The sequence below is a fragment of the Tursiops truncatus genome, chromosome 9, assembly GCF_011762595.2.
Source record: "Tursiops truncatus isolate mTurTru1 chromosome 9, mTurTru1.mat.Y, whole genome shotgun sequence".
NCBI classification, from domain to species: Eukaryota; Metazoa; Chordata; class Mammalia; order Artiodactyla; family Delphinidae; genus Tursiops; species Tursiops truncatus.
In genome coordinates this window covers 87,628,039-87,641,954 of record NC_047042.1, presented here as the reverse complement: position 1 = coordinate 87,641,954, position 13,916 = coordinate 87,628,039, and the positions used below count along the sequence as shown (strand labels likewise).

General features: G+C 36.3%; 2 protein-coding genes across 5 annotated transcripts in view; one reads left to right on the top strand and one right to left on the bottom strand.

The window, feature by feature from the left end:
- The window catches only part of CYREN (cell cycle regulator of NHEJ), a 98,815-nt gene that overhangs the window by 39,793 nt on the left and 45,106 nt on the right, over positions 1–13,916 (top strand). The window lies entirely within an intron of this gene.
- The window catches only part of AGBL3 (AGBL carboxypeptidase 3), a 97,887-nt gene continuing 90,920 nt past the window's right edge, over positions 6,950–13,916 (bottom strand). Inside the window, 2 exon segments of the mRNA XM_073809963.1 lie at positions 6,950–7,349; positions 7,352–7,455. Coding sequence (XP_073666064.1) covers positions 7,197–7,349; positions 7,352–7,455 — 257 coding nt within the window. The 3' untranslated portion in view covers positions 6,950–7,196.

The window sequence follows — 13,916 nt, the reverse complement described above, 5'->3', positions numbered from 1 at the left end:
GCATAGGGTCTATTTCTTGGTTCTTTATTTGGTTCCATTGATGTGTATGTCTGTTCCTCTTCCCATACTATATTCTCTTAATTATTGTAGCTATATTAAAGGTCTTTAAATCAGATAGACTGATTCTTTCCATGTTATCTTTCTTTTTCAAAATTGTTTTTGCTATTTTAATGCCTTTGTATATATATTTTAGGATAATCTTTTCTATATCTACAAAAAATCTTGCTGGGATTTTGATAGAAATTACATAAAACTTGTATATCAATTTGGGAAGAACTGACATCTTTACTCAGTTGGGTTTTCTAATCCATGAACATGCTGTGTGTGTCATTTTTCTGTTTTGAATTTCATTTCTTTATTATTCCCTTCCTTTTACTTGCTTTGGGTTTATTTTGCTCTTCTTTTTATAGGTTCTTACAGTTGGAGCTTATTGGTTTGAGATTTTTCCTCTTAATGTATGTGTTTAGTTCTATAAATGTCCTTCCCAGCCCTGCTTTAGCTGCATCCCACAAATTTTGATATATTGTCTTCATTTTCATTCGTTTCAGTATATGTTTTTATTTCCTTTGAGACTCATGAATTGACTCATGAATTGTTCATAAGGATGTTGTATAATTTTCAAGTGTTCATGAGTTTGTCTGTTATCTTTGTGCATTGATTGCTAGTTTGATGCCATTGTGGTAAAAAAAATATGATTTATATGATTTAAATTCTTTTAAATACGTAGAGGCTTGTTTTACGGCCAGGATATAGTCTATCTTGATATATGCTGCATGCATACTTGAAAAGAATATATATTCATCTGTTGTTGAGTGGAGTACACTATAAACGCAAATTAGATTTTGTTGGTCAGTGGTGTTGAATTCTTTTACATCCTTATTCCATTTCCATCTAGTGATTTGATCATTTGTGGATCTGTCTATTTCTCCTTTCAATTTTTGCTTCACATATTTTGTAGTTCTATAGTTTTGTGCATACACATATAAGATCACTATGTGTTCTTAGTTGGTTGACCTTTTTATCGTTGTATAATGTCCCTCTCTGTCTCTGGTAATTTTCTTTGCTCTGAAACCCACTTCATCTTATATTAACATAGTCACTCCTGCTTTCATTTATTGTTTTCATGATATATTGTCTTCTATCCTTATACTTTCAGCCTGCCTACACTGTCATATTTGAAATGAGTTTCTTGTGGACTGCATATCACTGGGTAATATTTTTAAATTCACTTTTCTAATCTCTGTCTCTTAATTGTTATATTTAGGCCATTTACATTTAATGTAGTTATTGTTATCTTAGGACGTTAGCCTGCCTTTTTGTTTTGTTTGTTTGTTCTCAGGTTTTTCTCATTGTTTTCTTTTTCCTGCCTTCCTGTGAATAACGTGAATATTCGAGGGAATTCCATTTTTATTTATCTATAGTGTTTTTGAGTGTATCTTTTTGAATAGGTTTTTGAGTGGTTACTCTAAATATTACATATGGATAACTTATATCTCATGGTGTAATTTTACCAGTTTGAGTGAAGTGTAGATATCTTACCTCCCTTTATCTCCCTTTACCTTCTAATATTTATATTTGTCTTAAATATTCCCTTTACATACATTTAGAACCATATCAATGTTATAATTTTTGCTTCAACCATCAAAATATTTTACAAAACTGAAGAAGAGAAGGAAATCCCATTATATTTACCTGTACATTTGCTCAGTATGTTATTTATTTCCTGATGTTCCTCCTTTAATTATTTTCTATCTGTTGAGAAAAATTCCATCAGCCATTCTTTTAGTGTAGGTCTTTTAGTGAAAAATTCTCTTAGTTTTCCTTCATCTCAACATTTCTTGAGTTCTCCTTTATTTTTGCTGGGTGTAGGATTATGGGTTGACAGTTTCTTTCTTTCAATAGTTGAAAACATTGTGCCACTTCTTCTAGCCTCCATAGTTTTTTAAAAATATTTATTTATTTATGTACTTGGCTGTGCCAGGTTTTAGTTGTGGCACGTGGGATCTTTGTTGCCATGTGCAGGATCTTCATTGCAGCATGCAGACTCTTAGTTGCGGCATGTGAACTCTTAGTTGTGGCATGCATGTGGGATCTAGTTCCCTGACCAGGGATTGAACCTGGGCCCCTTGCATTGGGAGCGTGGAGTCTTAACCACTGGACCACCAGGGAAGTTCCATAGCCTCCATAGTTTATGATGAGACAGATTGTTTTTCCCTATAAATAAGGTGCCATTTTTCTCTGGCTGCTCCAAGAGTTTTTCTTTTTCTTTAGTTTTCAGAAGTTAAATTTTGGTGTATCTGGACTTCCCTGGTGGTGCAGTGGGTACGATCTGCCTGCCAATGCAGGGGACATGGGTTCAGTCCCTGGTCCGGGAAGATCCCACGTGCCGCAGAGCAGCTAAACCCATGCACCACAACTGCTGAGCCTGCGCTCTAGAGCCCATGAGCCACAACTGCTGAGCCCAGGTGCTGCAACTACTGAAGCCCGCATGCCTAGAGCCTGTGCTCTGCAACAAGAAGCCCGTGCACGGCAACAAACAGTAGCCCCCGCTCGCCGCAACTAGAGAAAGGATGTGTGCAGCAACAAAGACCAACACAGCCAAAAAACCACTTTTTTTATCTGGTATATCTTGGCATGGATTTCTTTGGGTTTATCCTGTTAGTGGTTTGCTCAGCTTTTTGATCTGTAGGTTTATGTCTCTTGCCAAATTTGGAGTACCTTTGAGTACCTTCTCAGCCTTGCTGTTTTCTCCTCTCTTCCTGGGACTCTGATAATATGAATGTTAGATCTTGTTTTATAGTCCCACAGGTCTCTGAGGCTCTGTTCATTTTATTTCCAGTCTGTTTTCTCTCTGATGTTCAGGTTGGGTTATTTCTGTAGTTCTATCTCTTCCAGTTCATAGATTCTTTCCTCTGTCCCCTCAATTGTGCTGTTGAGTTCAGCCACTGAGCTTTTCATTCCAGTTATTGTATTTTTCCATTCAAAAATTTCCCTTTGGTTATTACCTTCTATTTCTTTCTTTCCTTCTCTGTCTACCCGCCCCCACTTTTTTTTTTCCCCCACTGAGGCTTTATATTTTCTTTCATTTGTTTCAAGTGTGTTTGTGTTTGTTGAAGCATTTTTTATCATGACTGTTGTAAAAATCTTTTTCAGAAGATTCTATCGTCACTGTCATCTCATTGTTTGCATTTACTGATTATTTTTTCTAATCAATTTTAATCTTCCTGGTTCTTGGTATGATGATTTATTTCTGATTAAAACATAGACATTCTCATATTATGTTATGAGACTCTGGATCTTATTTAAACCTTCTGTTTTAGCTGACTTTTTGTAACTCTGCTGTAGCAGGGGTGAGACCTCATTACTGACAGATGGAAGCAGAAGCCCAGATTCCCCACTTGGACTCCACTGACACCAGAGGGGAGGAGCTTCTCATTCCTGCTGGACAGGTGTGGGAGTTTCATTTCCCCATGTAGCCTCCACTGATACTGAGGTAGAGGTGGTCTCATTACTGCTGGGCATTGGTAAAAGTTCTGACTCTCCACTAGATCTACTCTGACACCACCATAGTGGGGAGGGGGAAAGACACCTCATTTTTGTCCAGTGGGTGTGGAAGTCTAAGCTCCCCACATGGTGTCCAATGACACCCTGGGGCGGGGGTCTTTACAGGCCAGTGGGGATGAAAGTCCTGACTTGGTACTTGCCCTTCTTTGACACTACCTACAAGGGGGGTTGAGAGGCCTCATTATAATCTTATAAGAGTGGAAGTCTAGACCTCTCCCTCTGCTTCTGCTTATGTGGGTGGGAGTGGAGCCACTGTTTATCCGTAGTGTTTGGCTGGAGTAGTGCAGTTTTTATCTAAATGTTTTCTATTTTGGTAGGTCATCCTTTTCCTGGTAGGTCTTTTGGTATAATGCAGGCTTTTATTGTCTTTCTTTTTTTCTTGGTCTGTGTCCATTGGTGTTTCTATGTTGGTGGCTTCTTCAGCTCCAGTTCTTGGATATATGAGGCAAAAAGAAAACCCAGGCCACTCACCACTGTGTTACCATCCACTCACCACTGTGTTACCATTCTTTGGCTCTTGAGGTCCCTAGCTAGTCTGCCTTCTTTTCTCTACCTTTCAAAGTTATCTTATGTTTGTTTTATATGTAATGTCTAGGGTCTTTAATTGTTTTTAGTGAAAGAGTAGGGAAAATACATTTTACTTCATCTTCCTGGAAGTGAAAAAACTCTCCAATTTGAAAATTCTCAAGAATTTTCATCATTCCCAGATGGAATACCAAACATGAGATTTATTCCTCCATGTTTGACGTCTGACCAATGTTTGATCAGAGATACATTTAAGAGATGTAAATCATTTTGCTAATATGCTATTGATTAGTAATCCACCTATATATACCCTATTAATTTTCACATAAGAACAAAACAGTTTAAGTTCCAGTCTTATAATTATATTCAGATTTTATATCCTTAAGCATGATAATTCTGCAGGCTGTTTCAATAAGTTAAGTAGTCTTTCTTTAGTCGAAACTTGGATTGATGCCTAAAATGGTTTAGCAAAGGTGTGATCTTTTCATTCTTTGCTTATTCTTACTCTACCCTGTAATCATGTAATAGTATGTCAGTGTGTTGAGCCAGTCAGGTAAAGGATATAGAAAACAGAGAAAAGGCAGCCATAAAGAAATAAGTTGTAAGAGCAAAAAATATCAATTTTGATGATGTTAAATATGTAGTGAGATCATCTGTTAAGAATGGTTTTGCTTTTGGCTTTCCTAATTTTTCTTATTTCCACCTATACCTATATTAGATACTTCTGGAAAGTGTCCAGCCCAGGCAAAATTTTCCCTTCCTGGGAACTGCCTCTAGCTCCACAAGGGTAAGGGCTTCAGTCAGCCGTGTTTGCAACTATTTGACCTCTACCCACTGGAATAGTTGCCAGTCAGATTATCTTTCCTATAATTTAGAATTGGGAATGACAGATAGTGAGTCAGTCTTTTAAGTGAAACTGCTGTAGGGTACAAATTTGTGAGTCAGGGGTGTAAAGACTTTTCTGCAGAGAGAGAAAAGCAGAGACTGAAGACGGATAGCTTTCCATTCCCAGTTCCAGGCCTTTCCTGAATCGTGCCTGAATTCATTCTCTCCCTTGTTTCCATGAATAGCCTTATATTTTCTTACAATTCTTCCCCCCTACCCTAATTTATGCTTTTGATTAAGCTAGCTTGAATTATTTTGTTACATGTAACCAAAGAGTTCTTAATTAATAAAGACTAGCATTTATTTATACCTTCAGGTTCCGGCCAGACCACAATGAGTACATGTCTAGGTTCAAAGCATATAAGGAATCTCTTGTGAAGATAATGCCTAAAAATCAAGCAATGGCCGAATTGTCACCTCTCAGACCCCTTGCTTATATCCAGATTCTCAACTCCTCAGTTTCTTTGCCTAGGTCCATTGTATTTTGTTATTCATTTTCTGATTTTTGATTTTGCTGATATTATCATACTTGATCCCTTGTTTGCCTGTACTGTTTGCTTCTCTCATATTAGCTGACCTATTACATTTAATTTCTTTCAGGCACTGTCTTCTCCAGCATGATAGCTACCCCATCCCACTAGAAACTGCCACCAATTGCCTATTTTTGTAGTTTTTATTACTTTGATGATTATACAGCAAAGAAATAGGCATTAATAAAAATTTAGAAAAAAATCAGGAAGAGGAGTATCATACTCTGCCAATACTCTTCCAATGGTTACGATAATCACTGTTGAGAATATGTACTTCCAAAGTTTTTTTCTAGGTATATATGCGTTTGAGTATGTACAGTATGCACACATTAAATATATATACATCATATATAAATGCAGCCATACCAAATCAGACTGGTCTGCAGCTTTTATTCACTTATATATTGTGAACATCGTTTCATGTTAAAATATACACTGATATATTTAATAGTTACATAATCTTTCACTTTATGGATGTACTATAATTTATTTAAGCAATCTTCTATTGTTGGACATTTAGATTCATTTTTCTTTCTCTTTGGCTCTTATAAGCAATACTGAAATGAACATCACTACAGAAATCTTCGAGCCCTTTCCTAGGTTTTTTTCCTTAGGATCAGTTTCTAAAAGGGGAATTTCTTAGTCAAAACGAACGTAGATATTACGGATTTTTCATATATTTTTGGATTGCCTTCCAGAAATTGTACCCATTTATATTCCAACAATCAGTGAATGAATTCTTCCATTGATAGACAAAAATGAAGAGAATTTCATTATTGTTTTAATTTTCACTCCTTGGATTTAAGTGAGATCGAACATTTTAAAATGATCATTGGCCATTTTTTTCTTCTTTCCTTTTGTGAATTTCTGGTTCATAGCCTTTGCCCATTTTCCTATTAAAATATTCATAATTTTATCATTGATTTGTAGGCAGTCTTTGAATATTAAGTATATATTGGTCCTCTGTTTTTCATTTATATTATGAAGAGAAATCTCAAAGCATGCTGATGAAGGACTCTGCAGTCAAAATGTCTAGTTAGGGTTGAATCCGATTGCTACCTATTGTCTGTGTGACCTTGAACAAATTGCTTAACCTTTTGTACTTCAATTTCCTTATGTGTAGAATGTAAAATGTGTTTGTGTGTGTAAACACAGAATAGTGTGTAGCACACAGAAATACTTCATCAAAATTTGTTGATAATATTAGTATTATATTTATCGTTTTCAGCTTGTCATTGTCTTACTTTTATTTATATGAGTTTCCTTTTGGCCTTAGTGATGGTTCTTTTTAATAATCTTGAAAAGAAATCTGGTCTTATCCTTCCTGCTTTCCTCTGAATATCAGTAAGCTGAAGTAGCTCCGGTTAATTATTTCTAATTCCGGTTGCCCCCTAGGATTACAAGGTTTAAACACACCTAAGAAATTTCAAGTCAGGCTGTGGTCATACTTTATTAATGCATACTTTATTCATAGATCCAAATTAATGAGTGGTTTCATGTAAACAAACAATCAAATAAGGCCTGAAAACGTACTCCCCTTCACATATCCAATGTTTTCTTAAGGCTTTGGGCCTTTCTCCCTTTCTCAAACATGGTGTAGCTGCCAGTATTTTTAAAAGCCTATGTTTGTTTCTTAGGATAATGAATTTAATAAGCCTTGTTTCCTTATAAAAGAGCATATGTATTAAATAGCTAAGAATGACAAAATTGTATTGACTTATGTTGGATTTGAAAGTTGGTTCTTGGATTGAGTATCTGTTTTCTCTGAGTAGTTTGCACATTTTTAGTGCTTTTCATGATGGGGAGCAAATACTGCAATATTTCTTGAGTTTCAGCTATTTTTTTTTATCACTGTAGATTCTTTTTTCATCATCTGTCCAGTTTACTCCAGGCTTCTTGATTTGGAAAGATGGACGTTCTTTCATATTGCTTTCTAAGTTGTACTGCAAATCTGGGGAGCAACCATAAAAATATGTATAGATATATAAACTGAATTGATTAAGCAATTACATATTGAGCATTATCTGCCAAACATTCTATCTAAAAATTCTTATCCATCTGAAGCTTATACTTTAATTATGAGGCAGAAAATAAGCAAACAAATAAGCTATCTATGTCAGATAATAAAAAATTTACGGGAGAAAATAAAGCTGGGAAGGGGAATAGAGAATTCTTTGGGGAGGGGCCGACTTCTGTTCTTAAAAAGGTGTTCAGAGAAGGCCTCCCTGTGAAGCTTCCACGTCAAAGGAGTTAAGGAACGAGACAAGCAGTCAAGCAGTCAATCAGAGGGAAGAGCGTTCTAGGCAAGGGGGAATAGTAAGTGCAAAGGCCCTGAGCTAGGAGCATGTTAGTGTGTTCAAGGAACACCAAGGTGGGACAAGTGACTAAAGCAGAATGAACAAAGGGAAAGATATAAGGTAATATGAGCTCAGATAGGTAACTTGGAATTAGTTCACATAAGGCCTCACAGGACATTATAAGGATTTTGATTTTTACTGAGTGTGAAACAGGGAGCCACTGGAAGGCTTTGAGGAGTGTCACATCTGAGATTTGCTCTAAGAGGATCATGCTGGTTGATGAGTTGAGAACAGATTGAACAGGGGTAAGGGTAAACAGGCAGAGAGATCTCTTAGAAGGCTACTGAAATAATTTAGGAGAGAGGATGGTAGCTTGGACCAGGGTGGTGGCAGCTGCCGGAACGGTGAGAAGTGAGGGGGGGAGGGAAGTATCCTGAATATATTTTGGGATTTTCTAATGACTTAGATGTGGGGTGAGAAAAGAAGAGTGAAATCAGCGGTGGCTCCAAAGCTTCTGTTTGAGGAAACAGAAGGATGGAGATACAGTGAAAACTATGGTAAGAGCATGTTAGAAATTCCTTCTTTATTAGATGATATGAAGGAATTATTTTGTTAATTGTGATAATAAGAGTATAATAACATTAAAATGTGTAGAAAACTGTTTTAAAAAATAAAGTTCATTTTAAAAGTGTTTATTCCATCCCATACCCATTAGGATGGCCATTGTCAAAAAACAGAAAATAATAAGTGTAGGCAAGGATGTGGGGAGATTAAAACCCTTGTGCAGTGTTGGTTGGAATGTAAAATGGTGTAGTCAATGTGGAGAACAGTATGGTGGTTCCTTAAAAAATTGAAAATAGAATTACCATATGATCCAGCAATTCCACTTCTGGGTATATTCCCCGAAGAACTGATAGCAACGTCTTGAAGAGTTATTTGTACATCCATGTTCATAGTAGCATTATTCACAATAGCCAAAAGGTGGAAGCAACCCAAGTGCCCATCGATGGATGAATGGATAAGCAAAATGTGGTGTATGTACAATGGAATGTCATTCAGCCTTAAAAAGGAAGGAAATTCTGACACCTGCTACAACATAGATGAAACTTGAGGACATTATGTTAAGTGAAATAAGCTAGTCACAAAAAGACAAATACTGTATTTGTCTTCCAAATATTTGATTCCACTTATATGGGATCCCGAGAATAGTCAGTCAAAGCAGGATAGTTGCCAGGGGCTGGGAGGAGGGAGGAACGGGCAGTTGTTGTTTAATGGGTGTGGCGTTTCAGTTTTGCAAGACAAAAAGAGTTCTGGAGATTGCACAACAGTGTGAATGTACTTAACACTGCTGAACTTGACACTTAAAAATAGTTAAGATGGTAAATTTTATGTCATGTGTATTTTAACACAATTAAAAATAATTCAATATACAGAGGTAGAGAGAGGGGGAAAAAGAACCCTAAGTAAAGCCTGAAGGAAAATAGGTAGACATTTTAAAGGATGTAGCAGTGTTACTTATCATTATGATGCCTAAATTGATATGTAGACAGCATAAGAAAAAGTAGAATACACTTAGAATAAAAGCAAGAAATACATTATGCTTTATCTAGTTAGAGATATACACTGAACTATTTATGGGCAAAACAATATGATTTGCTGGCTTTGCTTTAACTACTTTAGCAAAAAAAAAAAGCAGTGGGAATATAGATGAAACAAGAATAGCAGGATGCTGATAACTATTAAGGGTGGGTGACGGGCACCAGTGGTTCATTATTTTATTCTACTTTTGTTTATGCTTGAAATATCCACAATAATGCTTTTAAAAAAGGAATTATCCATTACTAAAAAGAAAGGAAACAGATGACTAAAGCACTCACTGAATTAAGCTAGTCTTGAAAGACAATGATTGAGGGTATGTATGATTACAATATCTGGCAGTGCTGGCAAATAAACTGAATTTACCTACAGTCTCTTGAGAAGCCATTCCTAGGCCATTCAGCAAATACTCACTGAATCATTATTATGTATCCGGCATTATGTTTGGTTTGGTAAATAGGTATGAAAAATATAGTCCTTGCCTTTAATATGCCAACAGTTGGGACTAGAGAGAGAGAAGTAAAGCATCAATTAGAATATTTATCTATAGAGATAAGGCAAGGTACCTACTAAAGGACTGCTGAAGAGGGACTTCTAGCCATACTTAGAGCTGGAAAAGGAAATATTCCTAATTCCTAATTAATCTGAGTCTTGATGCATAGCTATGTCAGCTAAGTAAAAAAGAAAAAAGGGTAGTAATCTAGATAGTGGGACTAACATGGCACATTCAGGAAATCACAAGTATGGTTTAGAATGACTAGAAATCAGGTAGCTGTGAATAAGTGGTTCAAAACTAGAGATCTTGTAATAATAGTACTTTTGGGAGATTTCCTGAGACAGGAATAATTTGTGACTGGTAGATGCTTAATGTTTTAAAAATGGAATTGTTAGGAGGCCATTGAAAACTATACATGGAAGTGATATAATTAGATGTGCATTTTTGAAAGATCACGCCGGCAACCAGGAGGATGACAGGTTGAAGAAAAGTGAGAGTTGAGGCAGAGAGACAAGTTAGGAGGCTAATGCAGTAATTCAAGGGAGGCAGAAAGGGAGTCTGAACTAAAGGAGCAGCAGTATGACGAAGAAATGCAGAGTCAAGAGAATCTTTGAGGGCAGATTGATAGAGCTTCTCATTGTTGGATACCAAAGAGATGGAGAAGATTAGGATATGTCTTGGGCTATTATTTAGATAACAGGAGGACAGCAGTATTATTGATTGAGAAATGGAATGCAGCAGGAGAAAGAGATCTGCAGTGGGCAAGTTGTATTAGAAATATCTGTGAGGAAAAACAAGGATAATTCCAGTAGGCACAGTATGGAATTCAGAAGAGATGCCTATATTGATGATTAAAAAAATATGATCATGATCAGCAGTTGTTTGTTGAAGCTACAGGTATAGATGAGAGCGCTCAGAAATAAAGTATGTGGTGAGAAGAGGAGAGACCAAAGGATGGAATACTGGGGAATAGCCCACTTAAAATTCAGGCAGAGGAAGTGAATGAAGCCCATGTAGGACACCAAACATGAATGGGCAGAGAAACAGGACTAAAAGAGAGAGAAGTTCCACAGATACGTCCGTTGGAATTGCTAAGTGAATGAAGGGAGAGAGTTTTAAGGCTCTGGAATTAACCAACAGTAGAGAAGTCAAGTATGATAGGAGCTGATGACTTTGGAAATAATATCATTGTTATGGTGAGAAGCTAGATTGTAGTAGGTGGAGAATTATACAGGTGAGGAGGTGAAGGAAAATTTATAGCCCTAAATATATATATTATAAAGAAAGGGACAACAGCAAAAAATAACAAAAGATAACTCTCTGAAATGATTTACTTCAGTAAAAAAGAAGATTGTAGAATTTTTATTCATATGTCATCAAGATTCATCAGGACATGTTTAGAGATAATATAATAAAAAAGCCATGAGAATCTCAGCTCAGGGAAGATGGGAAAGATGAGAAACAAATTTTAAATTAAGCAGTGTGGTGGCAGCAGTGGGAAAAACTGAAAAACGAATCTCCCTGTTGCAGCAAAATTCTGTAAATACTACCTGTCTCCAATTTCTCTGCTCCTATTTTAAAATACACTTTAATTAGACTTGCACCTCTATCATTCTACTGAAATTTCTCTGATCAAGATCCCAAATAAAACCTCCATGTTGTAAAATCCAATAGTAAATCCACTTGACTTAATCAGAAGCATTAGACTTGGCTGCTTATTCCCTTCTCTTTGATACACTTTCTCACTTAGCTTCCAGGACAACACATTCTCTTGCTTTTCCTCCTACCCCAGAGGGGGCTTCTTAGTCTTCTTTTGTTGGGTTCTTACTCTTTTCCTGATCCATCCGTGTTAGAGTTCCCAAGGACTTGCTCCTTAACCCTCTTCTATATCTACACTCACTTAAATCTCATCCAGCTCCATGCCTTAAAATACTATCTATAGGCTGAAAATTCCCAAATGCATCTTCAGCCCAGATCTCTTCCCTGAATGCTGGACTCATATATCCAACTGCCTATTCAGTACCTCCACTTCAGTGTCTAAAAGGCATTTAAAAAGCAACACGTCTAACCTGAATTGCTGCTCCTCCACTCGATCTTTGCCATCTGGCGGATGAAAATTCAATCCAGCTAGTTGGTCTGGCCCAACACCCTGGAGTTTCAACAGTTGTAAATACCTGTGAAACCATTACCATAAACAAGATCTAGAGAGGATCATCCCTGAAAGATTCCTGATGCTCCTTTACAGTCCTTTCTTTCCTTCCTCCCTACTCTGTCCCTTCCTACTCTAGGAAACCTTTATCTACTTTTTGTCTCTATAGATTAGCTTGCATTTCATATAAATGTGATTTCATATAGTATTTACTTTTCTGTGTCTGGCTTCTTTTTCTCAGCACAGTGATTTTGAGATTCATCCATGTTGTGTGTATCAGCTCATTACTTTTTTATTCTATGATATGGAAAGGGCATCAATAACAAGGAAGTGATGGGAATAAGGAAATTAAATTGATTTTTCAAGGCTATATTAAGCAAACAGTTTTCTTCTATATTCAACTTATATAGAAATTAAATAAGACAAATACTTTACAGAGTCAGGAATAAAATGGTTGTCCTCTGTTTATAAAAAGTTCCCATAATCCAAATTTCATAGGATTTATCAATATTAATGATGATACAGTGAAAGCCACCTTTGTATATAGTATTAAAATCCTAAACAACAACAAAAAAGAAAAACCTTCTGTTGGTATCCTTGTCTTCTCAGTCCAGATGGGAGTTTGTTTGCTCATAGGACACTTCAAGGATGTCACTTTGACACAGTTTCCATACAAATCATTGATTCTGGGCTGAATTGTTTCCTGGACCAGCCTCTCATCGGTTTCTAAAAAATATCTTTGTTGGTCTTTGCTAAGCCTCTGAATCATAGTTTGGGAGCTGAAAGAAATTAGGTACTCTGATTTCAATGTCAACAATGAACTATCTAATCAAGAGTAATGTAATGCCATGTTATATCTGTATTTTACATCTCACAGTATGCAAAGTATTGTTACAGATATTATCTTACTTGGGGCTCTCACCAGTCCTGTGATACAGGCAGGATGGCCAGTGTTATCCCCATCTTACATCAGAGAGGGAATGTAAGGGAATGTTAGGCAATCAGAGAGGTTAAGCTATTTGTTCAAGATAACATAGCTAATAAGGAGGGGCAGGTCTAGAATACATATCTTCTAACTCCACTACTTTATTACCTTCTCTTATGTTGATATATTATTTCATTTCTTTCCATAGATAAGTAATATATTTTAAAAAGTTAAGTCTAAATTAATCAATTCTAGATCCAAGTACAGGTATGGCCAAAGATGGTTTCTTAACCTAATTTTCTAGGTTTTGGGGGCAAGAGAGCCTACATATTTCAACAGAACCATTATTGAGCAGAAACCAAGTTCTTAGAAAAGAGGCCAAGGAAGGGAGAACAGGCATACCATGTTTCCTCTGTTGTGCAAATTCATTCTATTCTCAAATACTTACAAATCCACTGTTCAGGTGGTTGTTCATATCATTATTCCTAGAGATAGGGAAACTTGCCAGGGGGGCTAGTGGTATAATAATTACCGGTTTAGACAAAACTACAGTTTATCTATGTTATCCCTGACTTCCCTTTCTATTCCTTTTCCAATTTTTAGGTACTAGTATAATCCCTACGTGACCAATGCTTCAATTGCTATTATAGATAGTAAAACATTTGATAGTATTCATTCTAAGTAACTATCTTATGCCAGAAGTATTTCTATTTAAAAAGAGAAACTCAAATACAGCAATGGTAATTGCTTAGAAGAAATAACTGTCTAACTGCAGATGTTAAGGCATCCATTAGGGATACTTTAGGGATACTGAAATCTCAGAACCATTCAAAATGCATCATATGTGCACTCCTGTGTATAAAACTGACCTAGCCACAGACACTATGTAGACTCTAAGGAGACAATTAGCAATTGTTATTAAAACGTCACTTTTAGCTGTTACTTTAAT